The following is a 16,754-nucleotide window of genomic DNA, read 5'->3' on the forward strand; positions in this document are numbered from 1 at the left end:
ACAGTACTGAGCTCCTGCCATGCAGCGGATGGGATGCCTTGAGCAGCGCCTGGACCGGGTGGCCTTGTGGGTGCCACCCCCCTCTGCCGTCCGGGGGTCCTGACCTGGGCTCCAGACGCTCCTTCACTCTGGCGATGGAGCGGACGTAGGGAGCGATTTGCTTGGTGATGGTCGTCAGGTAGCTGTTCTCCTGCTTGAGCTGCAGCAGGTCATGCAGCTGTGCTGCAGGAGAGAAGCGTGGTGGTCGGTCAAGCCCAGCCACCTGCCCCAGAACCTGGCTGCCCCATGCACGTGCCCAGCAGTGGGGGTCTGAGGCACCTCCTGGACTGGATCCAGAGGAGGGGCTGCCTGGGTCCTCTTGTGGCAAAGGCAACCTTACGGCACTAACTTGTTGGTCGTTTGCTGGGGCGGCTTTTAGGAACAAGCGAAGGACACAGGGAGGTCCCCGACGCTGGACCAGGACAGCTCCCTCTCATCCTGGATGCTGTCCAGATGCCCCCAGGGAAGTGGCGCAGCGCAGCCTGGCACTGTGCTCCTGCATGCCCGGTCTGCGCGGGTTCTGCCTCACTACGGGAGGCAGTACCCAGAGGACGTGTGGTTGGGGCCGCTGTCAGAGGTGGGCTTGGCTGGGCACCCGCTGGAGCCACTGCAGCCTGCTTGTTCCTTGCCAGCTGTTCTGGCCCAAGAAATAGTGCTGGGGAGAAGGAAGAGCAGGGGGCTGCAGCCACCCCCCCTTTCTGGTCCCTTGCCTGCCCAGCAAGCGACCAGGAGCCAGGAAGAGGGTGAGGAGCGAGAGCCCCTGGGGGCCCGGCTGGGGTGACAAGGGTGGGCCAAACAAGGGCCCTCCAAATCCCCCCGTGGCCACTGCCTGAGAGTCGCTCAGATGCCGCAGGAATCTTCTCCCCACCCTGAGAAGCCCAGGCTTTCCCATCCCCACCGACCGGCTGCTGCAAGTGTCTTCCCTTTGATGGGCACAGCTGGTGTGGTGTGTGAAAGGCGGCCCTTGCGCCCCGTCCAGTGCAGGTCGTGGCTGGAGCCCTGGTAGGGGTGTGCCATGAGGACACCAGCCGTGCTGGGCAGGAGCTGGCCCAGCGAGGGAACGCAGGGGGCCCGCCAGCGGGCGGGCGGGCGGGCAGAGGCGCTCTTACCTTCGTAAATCTCTTGCTCGTTCGCCACTCGCTGATAGGTCTCCTCCCAGGTCTGCAACAGAGAGCAGGGCCCGTCGATCCAGGCTCCTCGTGCAGCACGCACTTGCTGCACACCCATTTCCACAGGCGCAGAGGAGCCTGGGGGGGGGGGCTCTGCTTCCTGAGTACCTCACCTCGCTTTTTTCCCTGATTTCCGGAAGAGCGTGTCTCGGGCTGCACCACAAGTGGGCACCTCAGCCCTGGACCTTGGATGCCCCGAGCGCCCCCCTGCTGCTGAGCAGCGCCCTGTGCCCCCCTGCACCTTCATCCCCAGCTGGGCTCACCTCCCAGAGGAGCCTAAGTGCGGATCCGGGTGCGGGGCACACAGTGCAGGACCGGGGCCTGCTTGGTGCAGCTGTGCCCACCCTGTGGCTGGGACCCCTTTGCTTCGGTCCCAAAGCACTTCCTGCATGTGGCACCAGGGGCCTGCTCCAGGGCTTCCTTCCCCAGCCCTGCGTGGACAGGCTGGGTTTGAAAAAAGCAGGGAATGTACCCCAGAGCTACAGTCTTTCCCCTAAAAGTGAAGCATTTGCGAAAGCTGGCCATGGAACTCTCTTGCCCTGGACCGTCAGCACCGACTGCAGCAGCAGCTCCCTGGGCATTTTTCTTTGGCCCCAGAGAAGCTGCGGCACACTAAGCGGCCCACGACTCACCTCACCTACACAGTCTTACCTGACTGGCAGCGGCCCCACCAGGGTCCCAAGTCCCCACCCCAAACCACGGCCACCGCAGACCCCATTCTTCTTAAGATTGGCTTTGTCGGAATTTACAGTAAAACACAAATGCTAAACATTTCTGTGCATCCCCCTTCTATGGTCTCTGCATTTAGGCAATGGGTGGTCACTTCCAGCTGACCAAGGGTTTGGAATGTGCTTTTCCTCTGTTAAACAGGGAAAGCAAAAAGTTGATTCTCTGGAAGCGGAGCAGCGTTTGTGTTCTGCCAATGAGAAGCGCTGCTGGGGCGTGTTCTCCACATACCTCTTCAAACACACTCCTCATCATCTCCACAGACGAATATTCCGATGCGATTTGCACATCCATCTGGAGAGACTTCTGTAGGATTTCGCTCATGATCTCTGTCTTTATGAGGGAGTGATGCTTGGTGAGGTCCCGGTGCAGCTCCTGCACTTGATCTTTCAGATTCTGAACCTCCGTTTGAAGGGTCTGCAGCACCAGGGGGAAAGGGGTGAGCCTCAAGGGGGAAGGGCTGCCCTGGCAGGCAGAAGCCGCTGCTGCTCTGCAAGGGGTGCCAGAGGTCTGCCTGGCTGGCCCCCGAGCCCCATGTGATGGAGGCAATCCAACCTGTGTGGGGCGGGCTACGGCCCAGGGATGCTCCTCCTCCTCCTTCTCCTCCTCACCCCCTGCCTGCCTCTTGCTTGGCTCTGGATAATGGCAGTGGCGGCAAGAGAGGAGAGGGTGCTGCTCACATGCTCCTGGCTCTCTTCACCTGTTGAGCAAGCAGGTGGTAGCCATGCTGAGGAAGAGGAGGGGGAGCAAAAGCACCTGGTGAGCATGGTGGGGAGAAGATGGGCTCCCTGAAGGAGGGGGTCTACTGCGGGCCTTGCACAAAGGCGCTCAGAGGGCTGGAGCCTGGGATGGATGGATGGACGGACGGACAGGCAGACAGGTGGAAGTATGCAGAGCATCTTGGTGGCACAGGAGGCCACCTTAGTCAGGTCCCTGGACTGTCTGGCTCGGGACTGCCAGCCCCAGCAGGCAGCCGCAGCTTTCCCAGCTTCAGACAGGTCTTTCCCAGGGGAAAGTGAACCGGGGACTGCCCGGCATCGAAGCTCATCCCCTGGTCTCCTCCACTGCAGGCAGCTGCCTGGCACCAAGCCCTCCCTTGGCCCGTCCAGCTCTGTGCTTTTTCTGTCTGGCCTGAGAGTTTCTCTGCAGGGCTTGGACTGGGGTCCTTCTAGCCCTGCTTCACTTGCTGGGATTGGACTGGGGGGTTTCTGCAGGCAGAGGGCTCCAGCAGTTCAGGATTCTGGGTTCCCCGGTCTGCATCTTAGCATCCAGAGAAGCAGAGGCACCCCCGGGATCTTGCCCCCTGCCAGTTTGCATTTCCCTCACCGGCGGAGTGGCAGCCTCCCAGATTCCGTCTTTGTGCTGCCAGCTGCCAGGCGCCTGCAAGGCAAGAATGAGCCCCCGCCCCTGCCACTGGCACCGGCATCGAGGCCTGGGCTTACTCTGCCCCTCCTTACCCGGTACATGTTTTCATAGTTACGGCAATGCTCAGCAAAAGGCGTCTCTCTGCCTTCGGCCAAGAGGACCTTGGTGCTGATGTACCGGTGCATGGTGGGCTTGCGGACTGGGGAGCCTGTCACGGACATCTTCTCACAAGCGGAGGGGCAGCCAGGCACCAGCAGCGTCTTGGAGCACGGCCCTCCGGACATCCTGGAGGCAGAAGAGCAGGTGCTGGTGGGAGGAGTGTGGCGCAGTGGCAGGGCAGGTCTGGTCCTGGCATGAGCACTCCCAGGAAGTGCTGCGAAGCCTCAGGGCTGCCGGGGGCTTCGTCAGGGCCCCGAATCCCAGGTGCGCTGCTCAGCACAGCACACCATCCCCTCGCACCTTGCGTTCCTGCCCCTGCCTCTCAGGGCTGCCTGCGGTGTCAGGGGTGCCAGCGCTCTCTCACCTCCCGGCGCGGACCAGAGGTTTGCAACGGCAGAGCAAGCCTGTCTCATCCATCAGTGCCACATCTCGTCAGGAGCCACACGGAGTGGTGCAGCATGTGTTGAACTGGGCTCTGGAGGTCCGGATACTGGTCCCTGCTTGGGCCCAAAGTTCTCTGGAAGACTGAGCCTTTCAGCCTAGCCTACCTCATAGGGTTGTTGTCAGGATAAAATGGAGAGGAAGAGGAGAACCCTGCAAGCCACCTGAAGTTCCTTGTAAGAGGGAGAAAGGTGGGCTATCCGAAGCTGCACCCACCTGCTACAAAACACAGGCCACTGAGCCGTGCTCCTTCCTTTAAAACACTTTGCACATGTTCAGAATTGCTTTAACAAACCGCGAAGAAAGACACGCACAGAGCATAATCACTTTTGCAACCTGTCTATGCAGCAATCTCATTTCATTCGCACAACAAGCTCGTGAGGTACTTTAGGCTAGAAATAATCACCCAGTCAGTTCTGGGACCAAGGGGTGATTGGAACTTAGATTGGGCTGCCTGGCCTAAATCTCTGCCAAGCTACGCATGATCTGGAGAAAGCCCAGATGTGACATCGCCTGATTCCCATGCAGAATTTCACAGGCTCGAAGGCCATGCAGTAAAAGGTCAGCTCTGGAAGCCTTCCCCAACCTTGTGCTCTCCAGAGGTGCTGGAGTACAACTCCCAGCATCCCCCAGTCAGCCACAAGGGGCAGGAGGTTGGAGGGAGCTGGGCAGCAGCTCCACGGTGCCCCAGCCCACCCTGCAGTCACTCACAGACGAGAAGGCTGCTCTCCTTCGACTGGCAGGTCGCCGTTCCCCAGGGCTCCTCCTTTCCCGGCTGGCATTTCCCACTGGGGGAGCCCAGTGCCTCAGTTTCCCTCTGCACAGAGATGGGCCCCAGCCAGCCCACCACCCCTGCACTTGCCTGGCAGGCGGTCTGAGCCTGCACCACGGTCAGGAGTCCCTGAGCTGAAAGCCCCTCGTGTCCCAGGGCCTAAATATATCCCATGTTGGGGAACCGTTTCCTGGAGAGTTCTCTGAAATTCTGATAAAAATAGGGACGTGCAAACAGCCACCCAGGCGGAGGGACGCGGGTGACATTTTGTTTGTGAGCTGCTCCACAGGTAAGTTGGAGGCTGACGGGGCCAGCTGGCCGGCCCGGGGAGGGGAGCCGTTGCCCCAGATGCAGTGGCCAAAGCACGCAGAACCGGCGCCGCTGCTGCCAGGCCCATCTTCCCCGGCCTGATTACCTCAAGATTTGAGGGGCTGCCACTTTGCCGGCCTTGCGTGTGGATTCAAAATGCAAGGCACAGGTTTGTGGCGGGGAAGCCGGGGGAACAGCAGTGCCCCGGGCTGTCGGCTCAGGTCCTGTGGCGCATCGCAAGCCGGCCCTGAGCCAGCCTGCCCAGAAGGCTGATGTCCAGCGGCTGGAAGCGATTGTTCCCAGCTAGCCAGGCACACTGCACGCTGGCTGCCGCACCAGTTTTGAGGGCCGCAGTGGCAAGCCGGGCCACGTCCAGAGAAGGGCGAGCGGGAAGTGAGGCGCCCGGGAGCCCAGTCCTATGAGAACGGGTGAAGCAGCAGCGTGCACAGCCTGCCTCCTCCCCATTTTTATCCTCACAACAACCCTGTGAGGTAGGCAGTGAACTTCATGGGGACTGGAACGTCAGCCTCAGGAATCCTAGTGCAGTGCTCTCACCACTACACCATACTGCCTCTGATTTCTATGCCTGGGGCAGACACCCTGCCTATGCTGCTTCCCCCATCTCTGGAAGCAGCAGTGGGGAAGATGTTGTGGATCTTTTGGGCAGTAGCCTGGCTGGAATCCCAAATCACACTGCTCAGACAGATGCAGAAGCTGCTGCGCAACCCAAGGGGATTGCCTTTGCCGCACCATGGGGCGGATTCACCCACTCCTGCCGCCACCGCCAGCAGCAGCAGCAGCAGCAGCAGCAGCGCTCGAAGGCCGAGTGAACCTCCTGGGCTGCACCGTGTCGAGGCCTCCCCTCCAGGACGTCACGGACGAAGGTGGGGACACACAACACAACACGGCAAGGCCAGGGCCCTCACGCACCTGGGTGCACGTTGCTTGCCCCGTGTTAAACCTCCCAGAAAGGGTTACGTGTGGCCCCATTTCTCTGTGGCAGGAGGAAGGAGGAAAAGGAGGATGGGAAACAACTCTCGAGGGGTAAATGTGAAGTCCCCACAACACACCCATTTTAATCCAGCAAAAGTGTCCAGGGAGCGCCACTCCCACAAGGTTTTGCTCCTGGTTGAGCCGCCATCAGCATGTGCTGACAGAACAGCCCTTGGAAGCTGTAAATGCATAAATTCCTGCATGGGTCTTTCCAGCCTGCTCCCCATATCGTTGCTTTATTCTCCTAGGCATAGATGTCATCGTGCCCATTCAGACACTGGCTGGGGTCACACAATGCAGCCGCTCCCTGGGAATTCTGGGGTGAAATTCCCCTGTGCCCGACAGAGGATCGGTCACGGCAGAGGGCGACACTCCCTTCCTCCCTCGGCCCGGCCCAGCCCGGCTTAGACTGCAGTATCCCAGGGGATGCTCCAAGAGCACCAGGATGAGACGTCATGTGTGGAGCCCCGAGGGTCAAATGGCAGAGGCTGCAAGCCGGCATGCTGGGGCGCCATCCCCGTACCCCCCACCCTTGTGCCCCAGCAACACAGGTGCACAGATTGCTCTCACTCTCCCAGGATCGAGGGAGCCCAGGGGAGGGGAACTGGAGTGGGCGGCGGGGGGGGGGGGCAGCTGGGGCCTACAGGCAGGGTGGCCCCCTTCCTGGCCCAACTCACAAGTGTAAGTCAGGCTGGGAGGGCGGCAGCGCCAAGGCCAGGCGTGCTGGGCTGGGTCGTCCTGGGAGGAAGCCCTGCCCTGAACCACGTTCTCCTGCCGCGGTGTCTGCAGCCCACCCCTCCCTCTGGGGAAGGGAGAGGCCCTTGGGCAGGGGACATGCAGGGGCCACCTCTGCTGAGATCCCGGGTGCGCATGCACGTCAACATGTGGCAAGTGCGCACTGGGCTCTGGTCCCAAGGATCCAGGGGGCAGGTCCTCTTTTGCCTGCATCTGGCAGGGGCAGGGGGGCAGCTGTCTCTGGAAAATGCCCCGGGGGCTGCAGCCCTGCAGATTTGGCTTCCTGGAACTGGCCCGCCTGCCCATCCAATCTGCTGCTAATTGGAGAAGGTCTGCCAAGGGCAGCTGAAGCCCGCCCAGCTCAGGGGCGATTCGGAGAAGAAACCGTGCTCAGTATTTAAATGTCAACCTTTCTCCAGCCCACGGCCAGCTCTTCCATGCCCCGACTTGGTTGGGAACAGAGGGTGGCAATGTTGCTGCTTTTCTCTCCCTCTGGCCTTGCTGGCTGGGGAGGGGATGGTGGGGCTTGTAGTTCAGCACATTTGGAGTATGCCGGGGGGGGGGGGGGCCCCCCTCCACGAAACGCGAGCGACTCACAGGTTGCTGTTGCTCATCCCGGGCCCAATGCTCCCTGCGTTCACCACGGAGCGGCGTGGGGTCAGCAGCAGCAGCGGCTCCAGGCAGTGAGCAAACTCCGCTCTGTATTCCGTGTTGATCTGAAAAGCAACCCGTCAGGATGACTGCTCCTCTTGGGATCGCAAGCTCGTGCCCCTTCCTGGCTCCTCGTGTGCCAAGAAGGCAAAACCGAGAAGCATGAAGCCTGGCAGGAGCACCCAAGGACCCCAGCGGCGCATCTCAAAGGATGAGCAAACGCTCAAGTGGGGCTTTCGGGGTAGCCCCACATTTCTTGTCATAGGTGACTTACCCCCTGTGTCCTCCCCACATGCCAAACCCTGCCCTGTCTTTACCAAAGAAGATGGAACCAAAGAAATGTCATTTAAAAATCCTGCAGCTAGACCTCATGGCAGGAGCATGATCATGGATAACGCGACTGGGACCGGTGCGGGGAGCTCGTGGGGGTGGCATGCCGGTCCTTTTCTGCCAGAAGGAAGGGGGCATCCTCTGCCACTGTTCCCACCTCGCTGCAATGCCCAAAGCAGCCGAGGGCAAGTGGGCCTCTCGAACACCGTGCGCCGTGCTGTTGTGACAGGAAGCGTTCTTCCGTGCCTTGGTCCTTTGCTTTAGCAAAGACCTGCTGCTGCAGGGGATGGAAGCTGCTGGGAGGGATTTCTCCCCGTGGGTCGACAAAGCCACCTGCCCTTCCAGGCCCCTCAGAGGAGCTGCAGTGCTGCCCCCCTGCCATGGGATGGCAAAGCCAGAGCAGGAAGGGCATGCCTTCACCCACAGACTCTCCGAGGGACCCAGTGCTGGGCCCTCTAGGCAAGGAGGAGGGCTGTACCTTGCTAGTCTGGGAGGGTCTCAGCCGATGGGGCAGCTTGACGATTTTCTGCAGTCTCTCCATCAGTTGCTGAAATCAGAGAGGTGGTTGCCTGGTCAGTTTCGTGACATGCCAACTTCCTTTATGGTGGGGCGAGACTTGGCCCTTCTGCTAGACTCCAGAGAGTCCTTCTGGAGAGTTGTCTCCACAGATCAGGTCCCGGGAGAATGGCTTGGGCTCACTCAGCACGAAGGCCACGGAGCCTCCCAGCCGGGGCATCTTGGCATCTTGCCTGGACCCAGCAGCGCGCCTGGGTGGCCCTCCGGCTGGGCCCAAACACCCGGACAGTGCCCTGGGCTGAGAGCCCGGCACAGCTTTCTGGGCAGTGCAAACCTGCCTCTGGCCGCCCCGGCCGGGACAACTGCAAGGGGTTTTCTGGCTCCGGACAGTGACTTACGTAGCCCAAGTCCAGGAATTCAGCCTTGTTTGCAGAACTGAGAAAAGCCGAGCAGGTCACCAGATGGACCTGAAGAGGAAAGGAGACGAGATGACACTCCAGACACACAGCACTGTGTGGACTGTGAGGAAGCCCCCATCCACCCATCTCAGGCCAGGCTGGCCAGCAGCTGGAGTCAACTGCATCCAAGCAGGCCTTCGCCCAGGGTGGGGCGAAGGTTGAAGCCCTGGTCTGGGACTCGTGTGATGCAGGTTCCTGTTTCCACTTGGCCAGGAAACTTCCTGGGTGACATTGGGCCAGTTCCTGACTCTCCACTTAGCCTACCTCACAGGGTTGTTGTGAGGAGAAAAGGAAGAGGGGCAGCATAGTGGTAGCTGCCTTGCAAAGTCACCAAGGCAGCATATTAATGTAATTTTAAAGATGGAAAGCAGGCATGTCAACAAGTCTGCTAGGCTGGGCCCTGCTTTTATTCTGTTTTAAATGTATTCATGTTATTATTGTTTAAATTTGCATTTATTGTTTACTGCCCTGAGCATGACTTCCTGGTGGAAAGGTGAGGTATGCAATTAAATAAGTGAGAGAAAAAATATCCTTCACTGCTGCTCATGCTGGCAAATCCTCTCGTCAGCTGCAGTTTGAAAACACCCAGAAGGTTGCAAGCTGCCCACTCCATTTTGCTTTGCTGTGTTCAGAATTGGGTGTCATGTGGGTGTCATGATTTCTACATGTGAACCACTGCCTTCTTTTCATTGCTGCTTTCGGGTGCAGGTCCCATCCACGTTCAGGCTGAAAAAGAGTCCCTCAGCTCCCAGTGTGGCGCAGTGAGTGTGCGCATGCAAAGCTGACCTTGAAGAACGTGCAGGCATAAACCCGGAGCCCTGTAAACCCACACAAGCGGAACTGCTTCCGCCACTCCACAAAAAGGCACAGCCACGCAGGGCTCCGCGTGGTTCCGTCTGTGTGGAATAAGCAGGCACCTGAGACTTTTAGCTTGCCTTTCCCCCGCAGAGCCCAACAGTGCACAGCGTGCCGCTGCCTCGCACCCTCTCCGGAGCCCGGCGGCGCAGGCGCAGGCAAGATGGGGGCTGGCCCAGGCCATTCTGCAGGTGAGGGCAGGCTGAGCCTGCTCTTGGCGGTCTCATCACTCTGTCACTGGATCTCCAGACATGGAGGCCCACCAATGGGAAAAGCCGTACCTGTTGAAGTCCTGCCTAGCATGCATCTGTGCACAGACTCCTCTGGAGCTGGAGTGGCTGGCAAGCTCACCTGCAGGGTGGGAAGCAAAGATGCCAGGTGGGCCAGCTGCTCCTTAAAGGCCTTCTCTTTTTCTTCATACTGGCTGGAGAGGACCAAAGTGCACATCAGAACGATGCTTTTGCACAGGGAGTGCCGAAGCTCCGTTAGAAGGCAGCCTACCAGGGCTGCAGCCCCAAATCTGCCCCCGCACCCCACTGTCCATTGGCAGTGGCTGAAGGAGAGGTCCAGGAGCCCCGATGCTCTCTGTTACATTTGATGCCCCCCTGCCCCCACAGATTAGCTGAGTTTGCCCATGTGGGTTTCACCTCCTGTTGCCCCCCCCCACCTTGAATCTTTCTGCCTGAGGTTTTTTTCTGAAATCAAAGTTGTAAACCATTTTTGTCTAAATATGCTTTGAAATGTGCATTTAAAGCACCTACCTTTTAATATGCCATAATGATTAATGCACGACCCTCCCGCCCTGGACCTCTCCCTTAGACATCACCCCCACCAGCCACTCCAGCAGCCCTGTTGAAAGGATTCATTTTTCCTCTTCCCTCTTAATTCGTGTCTCTTCTTGTATTGTGTCTCTTCAGATAGTAAGTGGTGGGTGGGGGCAGTCTTGTCTCACTAATTATATGTAAGCCGCTCCCAAAAGATGAGAATTGAGAGAGGAAGCTGATTGGTGGGAGGTTCTGGACTGATCGAGGAAGTCCTTCGCCAGCACATGGTTAAAACTATGGGATCCACAGAGGCCATGCAGGTCACCCACCTGAGCTGCTTCAAAAGGGGGGGGGGGGGGCTTTCAACGCTATTCTCCCTGATGGCTCCATGCCACTTCCAGCATCAGACAGTGCACCAATGTACTCCAGTTGCTGGGGAGCATGGGTGGGAGGGTAAGCGGGCTTTCCAGCACGGCAGCCGGTTGGCCCTGTGTGAACAGGACACTGGGCTAGATGGCCCCGATTCTCATCCGCAGGGGTGAGCATGAGAGCGGATGTGGGTGTTGCGTGGGATATGGGCTAGGAGGAGCGCTCGGGGAGTGGCAGAGCAGGACGAGGCAGGACGGAATTCCCCACGTCTCAACAAGGTGAGTTGTGGGATTGAAGGGCTTGGGGCGATACAAAGGGCAGGGGAATGCCAAGGCCGCAGGGAGAGCACCTGTCTCTTTCAGAGGCAAGCGATTTCCCACCCTGGTTGGTCACAGAAACCGGCAGTGGGCAGCGGCTCTCCTCTGCAGAAGAGGTTCCCTGCCCTGTCTCTGCTTGACTCACTGCTCCGGCCTTGCACCTTTCCAAACGGGCTCTGCTGTCACTGGATCAAATGCCAGCTCACCGTACAGGCACATGGCGGGCAGACGCCCTCCACAGCATTGTGCTCCTCCATAAGGCACTGCTCCAGCCGACTAGGTTGTTCCCAATGCAATCAAATGGCAAAGCAGGCTGCCCACCCACGCCTCTTACTTTTCAGGAAAATATGGAGAGTAAAGGCCTCTGTGGATCATTCTCACTGCCACTCCCTTCCTGGCACGTTGTGAGGCGCACCTCCCGTTTTAGCGTGGGTTAGGAGAAGCAGCGGCCAGGATCTTTGGAAGCAGGACAGTGTCAGTGTGGCGACATGCATGTCGACGCTTGAGGGTGCTGTGAGGACGCCCGGCTGCGTGGGGCTTTGCTGAACTGCCGGCTGCCTCTGATATGCCGCCTTGCAACGGGAGCAGACGGGCAGATGCTACGAGCCCTCTGTCCGGAAGGACCCCCATCTCCCTCAGGAAGTGCAACTCCCCCAATCTGCCCCCCCCCCCCCGCAGCTGGGGTTGTAGATGAAGCATTTGTTGTGCAGCTTCACTCATTCGCAGAATTTATGGGGCCAGATGTCAAGGGGCGTTTCCAGACAGAGGGATCCCGGCACTAAAATCATCAGGAGCTTTTGCACCTCTCTGCCTTTTCATCCTTAATGGAACAGGGGTTTTGTTTTGTTCTTCTGGTAAGAAAAGAGACAGAAGCAGTGACGGAAAATGCCAGAGGGCTACAAAGGGAAGCGGAGCTCATCTGAGCCCCTGTAAAAGTTGAAGGTGCCAGCCAATTGCCCAGTGAAACCCTCCCCTGCACGGAAGCCAGGCTCACGTTCCTGGGAGGATTGTAGCTGATGGTTTATGGCTAACTTGCTCCACTGCCGTGTGGCCTGTCAGGACTTGGGAGGCTCTCTGGGATCAAGCAGCACACAGACTGATGAGAGGGGGTCTGCTGCACTCACAAAGCCCGGTGCGTTTGCACACTGGTCACTCCGCATCAGTACAGACCAGGCTCTCCTGGGGTCAGCCCGTCTCCAGGTGGTCAGGAAGGGAGCAGCGATCTGACCTCCAAGGCAACATGTGGCAGAGGTGGGCGGTTTGCAGGTGTGGTTAGGCAGGCAGGCGACTCCCTGGTGCCCATTGACCAGCAGAGCCTGGTGGCTCCAGTGTCAGGGACTGGCTTATCCATGCCTGGTTTTAGTCTGAACTTTAAAGGAGCTGTCTGTAGGTGAACTCTACCTGCAAACCCAGCCCCTCTGCCTCCAGTAGAAGTGGCAGTGGGAAACAGTGGGTGGATGTGACATGGCACTTATTCTATGGGGTCTGAACGCTCTCCTTGTGTGCAGTGCCCGCCCAACAGCAGAGCCCACCTGCAAGCACCTGGCCACCGGAGTTCCTTGGGCGGTCGCCTGTCCACCCTTCCTGGGGGAGAGCTGTCGCCTGCCCTGTTGGGGCCCAGGACACAGGCATGGGGCACCCCCTGGCTGGGCCACTTGGCCCCCGGCATCCCCGTGCTTTTAATCAACACTCAGGCTGCCCTCTTGTTTGGGCACTTCACCAGCCTTTGCATGGGAAGTCTTCGCATAGTCAGAATTGTCATGGCATCACTACAAGGTTGGGTCAGTATGGTTTTCAGTACTGTACATGCTGTAAAATGGAGCTTCTAGTCAGCTATTCTGGTCTCAGATGTTCTGGACTCCAAGACCCATCATTCCCGACCGACACGGACCCTAACAGTCCAACATATGCAGAGGGCTCCAGATTGAAGAACCTGGGCCTAATCTGCTGTGGATGATGTCTGCTAGAGCGGTTGGGTGGTTGGTTGCAGAGCGTGAAAATGAAGCCACCCTTCCATGCTGCTGGAAGAAGGGGCCGCACACAGTGCGCAAGGCCCCGGGGCTTTCACCACTGAGGAGTGGGGAGCGACAGCAGTGGAGGAAAACGGCCTCTCTGAGCAGTGGCTGCCGCAGCCCCTTGAGGCCAAGCGTGTTCTCTCTGCTGCAAACCAGTGCAAAAGCCCCCCTTCCACCGCTGCCTCCGTCCACATCCGCCGCTGCCTCCTCAGGCAAGGATTCCTCTTGCCTGGCACGGAGGCAGCCGCACTGACGCCAAGCAGGCGCCCACCTGTTCCCTGTTGGCCAGGCGGTCAGATCAGTGCAGCCTAAGGATGGGGGCAGCAGCAGTGGGGGAGGGGCTTGGAAGAGAAGAGGGCTTCCCTGCTGCAGTGGCTGCTGTGCCCCCAGGCCTGACTGCCCCCCCCCCCACTAAAGCCCATTGCTGGTTGGAATGAGTCGTACGGTGCTCCCTGGGAAGCAGGGGAGTTCTGACAACATGCTAAGCCACGCCCCGTGACTTCGGGTATTATGTGAATCCAGCCTGCTGGATATGCTGGTTCAGCCAGCACGGTAACCCACACTTAAGTGCTGAGCGTGGGCTGTGGTTGAACCAGGGGTTATCGTGACCCGCCCCAGCTGCACTAGCAAGCCATGGCTGGCTAGCAGTGAACAACCCACAGCTCATAACGCAGAGACAACACGAGGGTTCTCTTTGTGGGCTGCAGCTCAACAGCAACCTGTGCTCAACCCACAGTCAACCCTTGAGTACAGGTTTTTGTGCTGTCTGAACCCCATCAGAGGGTCTTTCCCATCCTCTGGATGTTTCCAGGGACGACCCAAATTCTGAACCTTCATGAGCAAGACGTGACACTGGATGCATCTCCCATCGTGGGTGCAGAGAGTCCTTGAACACCTCAGAGAGCAACAGAGTCAAGTGAGAAGAAAACTGAAAATGACAGAGAAGAAAATTGCATCCCAAGTAGGTACAAGGCGGATCTCCAGATGTTTGAAACTTCTGGAGCCAACTCTGCCAGCTGGTCCCACAGTCAGGAATACTGAGGGTTGAAGTTCCAAAGAGCTGGCACTTCTGCCCAACCCTGGGACACATGTCTGTGAATCACTCCTTTTGCAAGACATGACAGAGAACACAGACAAGATGGGGGCTGCTTCTGACCTCCTTCCCTGGGGCTGATGCTTGGCAGTCCAAGCAAAGGGAAGACACGGTCACCTGGCACCGGAATGGGAAAGCAACTCTGGGCCTTTTGCAATGGCGGTGCGATTCTTACATTGTACAGACATTTCGTTTGGATAAGCTGTGAACCTCACCCACCCGCAGGAAAATCAGGCACGACCTCTGGCGAGGGCTGGGCCATTTACCTCTGCACAACTTTTAAGAGCATCTTCTTCCTCTCTGCTAATTTTTCCTGCAAGAAAAACAAAACAGAGCAAGCCACCAAATCAGGGCCCCGCCAAGGCAATTTGCTGCCCAGGCAGGGAGCAAGCTGATGCTCAGCATCTCACTGGTCTGAAGCTGACTGGCAATGGGCCAGCAGGACCCTTTGCAGCACTGGAAGGCAGCAGGCTAACGGGGGCTCCCGGTCCTCTGCCATGGGGCTTGCTCCCGTGCTGCACAAGGAAAGGAGCAGAGTGGTGCTCCCCCAGCGCCCCCTCCTACGCTCCGTCTTCTGAAGCCCTCCAGCAGGCCTCCCTCCTCCCATGCCAGCCCTGAGAGGCAGAAACAGACACTAAGGGAGAAAGGCAAGAACAACATGAAGCATCCAGGGATGCAAGCAGGGATGCCTTGGGAGAGGCACGCCAGCCTTTCCGAGCGCGAGCGGCCGTGGGTGCAGGCAGCCTGCTGGGGAGGCCAGGCAGGCAGCCCTGCTGTTGGCAGCACAGGCCTCCTCCTCCCACACACGCCATTCCTCTCGAGGAGGTTCCTGCTGGTGGGTACTGATCAGGCAGGTGTCTCTGGCCTTGTGCAGAGGACTTTCCTCTTGCTGCTAACTCACTGCAGCCCTTCCCCTGCCCCTGGGCTTGCAAGGAGCAGGCTGCCTGCCTCAGAGGGCGGAGCAAGCACCGGCCCCACCTTTGCTAGGAAGAGGCCACCTGCAGCCCCTGCAGCTCACCTGCATGCTGCTGAAGAGCGAGTTGATGGACGTCTCCTCTTCATCTGCGCTGTTGCGCACCTCCTCGATCAAGGCTCTCAGCAGAACGATGGCCTCCCTGGTGGCTGTCTGGAGCTCCTTCACGGCCTGGGCAGGGCAGGGCAGGGCGGTCAGGGCGGTCAGGGCAGGGCAGGGCAGGGCGGTCAGGGCAGGGCAGGAGCAGCAGGCCCAGCCGCTCACGCATGCGCCCAGCTGCAGCCACAGGGCGAGCGGGGCTGGCTCCAGGGAGCCAAAGGGCTGGGTGCGGCCCCAGGACCACGACAGCAGCAGTGCGAAGCTCAGATCTGCTTACGCCAGTGGCTCAGGCTGCCAGCTGGGCGCACAATCCTGTCTTCCAGGGACACACCTATTTGCAGAAGGGGCGCATGGGTGGGAAAGGCAGGCAACGGATTTCAGGGGAAATGGTCAGGCAGGTAGGTTTGGGGGAGCGGGGGCAGGCCCCTCACGTGGAGCCTGTGCCCGCCAAGGCGGGGCGCACTCGGCCAAGAGCGGCCCCCTGGCCTCCTGCCCCTGCCCCTTTCCATCAGGCGCTCTCACTGCTTGCATGTTTCGCCCACTGCAGTGAATCGTCCAGAGAGCGCGGGTTCCCCGTCGCTCTGCGGCCAGCCCAAGCAGCTGCCCCAGCCCCCCGGAGCGAGCCTCTCGGCTCTGGCCTACCATCACTGCCTGGTCCAGCTTCTCGCAGCCTTGCATGTACGCCGACTCAATGTCTATGCAGTGCGCTCGGCTCTCCCTGGAGAAGTGAAGCCCAGTCATGCCCGAGGCCGGCACATTGGCTTCTCCCTCCCACGGTGCGCAGCCCTCCTCTCAGACCCCTTTCTTTCTTCCCCCCAAATTAGGATGCCCCTGTTTTTACAGTGCTTTAAAAAATTAAAAACCATCCAGATGCGGAGCAGTTTTCCCATTTGCTGGAATGACGGTGCCATCTCCAGGGCTTCCCCTCTGGTCTGGAACCGTTCCCCAAGCCTGGCCGTCCAGCAGCTGCGCCCTTCAGTGCTCACACAGGCTTCACCTTGTCCACACGGCCTTTGCCGTACCTCCCCAGCCTGTTCATGCCCAACAGCAGCCAAGCCCGAACACTCATTTATTCTTATTTCCTTGATGAAGATCCTGGCTTTCTGCCACCCAACGGTGCTCAATGTGGCTAAGAAAGTATCCGGATTAAACACAAATCACAGGGAAAGGACAATCCCTTCAAACAACAAGCGCACCCACGCAATCCCCTGCGAGGGAGCACCTCGCACACCAGGGGCCTGCTTTGCTTGCTGGCAGAAGGGTGGCAGGCAGGCAGCCAGCCTGGGAGCATCAACCACACGGCTCTGCCTCTTGGCGCCACCGAGGCTGCCTCTGATGGCAGCCGGGTCAAGAGAGGGGCCTCCCCGAAGATCTGCGGGACGGGTGGGCTGGTGCGTGACGGTGGTCCAGAGAACATGCGAGAAGCCGTGCTGGCCATCCAGACCAGCGTTCTGTTCACATGGGCAAAGAGCCACCCGGGGGCCCTCCGGCAGGATGGGTACAAGGCCGCCACCCGCTCCGCTCCTCCCCCAGGTGGCCCGGCCCGGGCCAGGTGGGGCTCAGGGACCACCGCCAGCACCCGGGGTTGCGCCCAGAACGGACTGGG

At 59.3% G+C, this 16,754-nt stretch overlaps 1 protein-coding gene across 6 annotated transcripts in view; it reads right to left on the reverse strand.

The window, feature by feature from the left end:
• RNF207 (ring finger protein 207) overlaps positions 1 to 16,754 on the reverse strand; it is a 34,527-nt gene that overhangs the window by 5,466 nt on the left and 12,307 nt on the right. For all 6 annotated transcript variants that reach the window (XM_044419650.1, XM_044419655.1, XM_044419654.1 and 3 more), the window contains 11 exons: positions 15,791 to 15,866; positions 15,095 to 15,220; positions 14,343 to 14,389; positions 9,870 to 9,942; positions 8,604 to 8,672; positions 8,168 to 8,236; positions 7,306 to 7,424; positions 3,392 to 3,584; positions 2,166 to 2,351; positions 1,149 to 1,200; positions 105 to 222 (listed from right to left, as the gene is read on the reverse strand). In XM_044419650.1, the coding sequence (XP_044275585.1) occupies positions 105 to 222; positions 1,149 to 1,200; positions 2,166 to 2,351; positions 3,392 to 3,584; positions 7,306 to 7,424; positions 8,168 to 8,236; positions 8,604 to 8,672; positions 9,870 to 9,942; positions 14,343 to 14,389; positions 15,095 to 15,220; positions 15,791 to 15,866 (1,128 nt within the window). The remainder of the gene's footprint in view (positions 1 to 104; positions 223 to 1,148; positions 1,201 to 2,165; positions 2,352 to 3,391; positions 3,585 to 7,305; positions 7,425 to 8,167; positions 8,237 to 8,603; positions 8,673 to 9,869; positions 9,943 to 14,342; positions 14,390 to 15,094; positions 15,221 to 15,790; positions 15,867 to 16,754) is intronic.

The sequence above is a fragment of the Varanus komodoensis genome, unplaced genomic scaffold, assembly GCF_004798865.1.
Source record: "Varanus komodoensis strain SLA01 unplaced genomic scaffold, ASM479886v1 scaffold106, whole genome shotgun sequence".
Classification (NCBI taxonomy): Eukaryota; Metazoa; Chordata; class Lepidosauria; order Squamata; family Varanidae; genus Varanus; species Varanus komodoensis.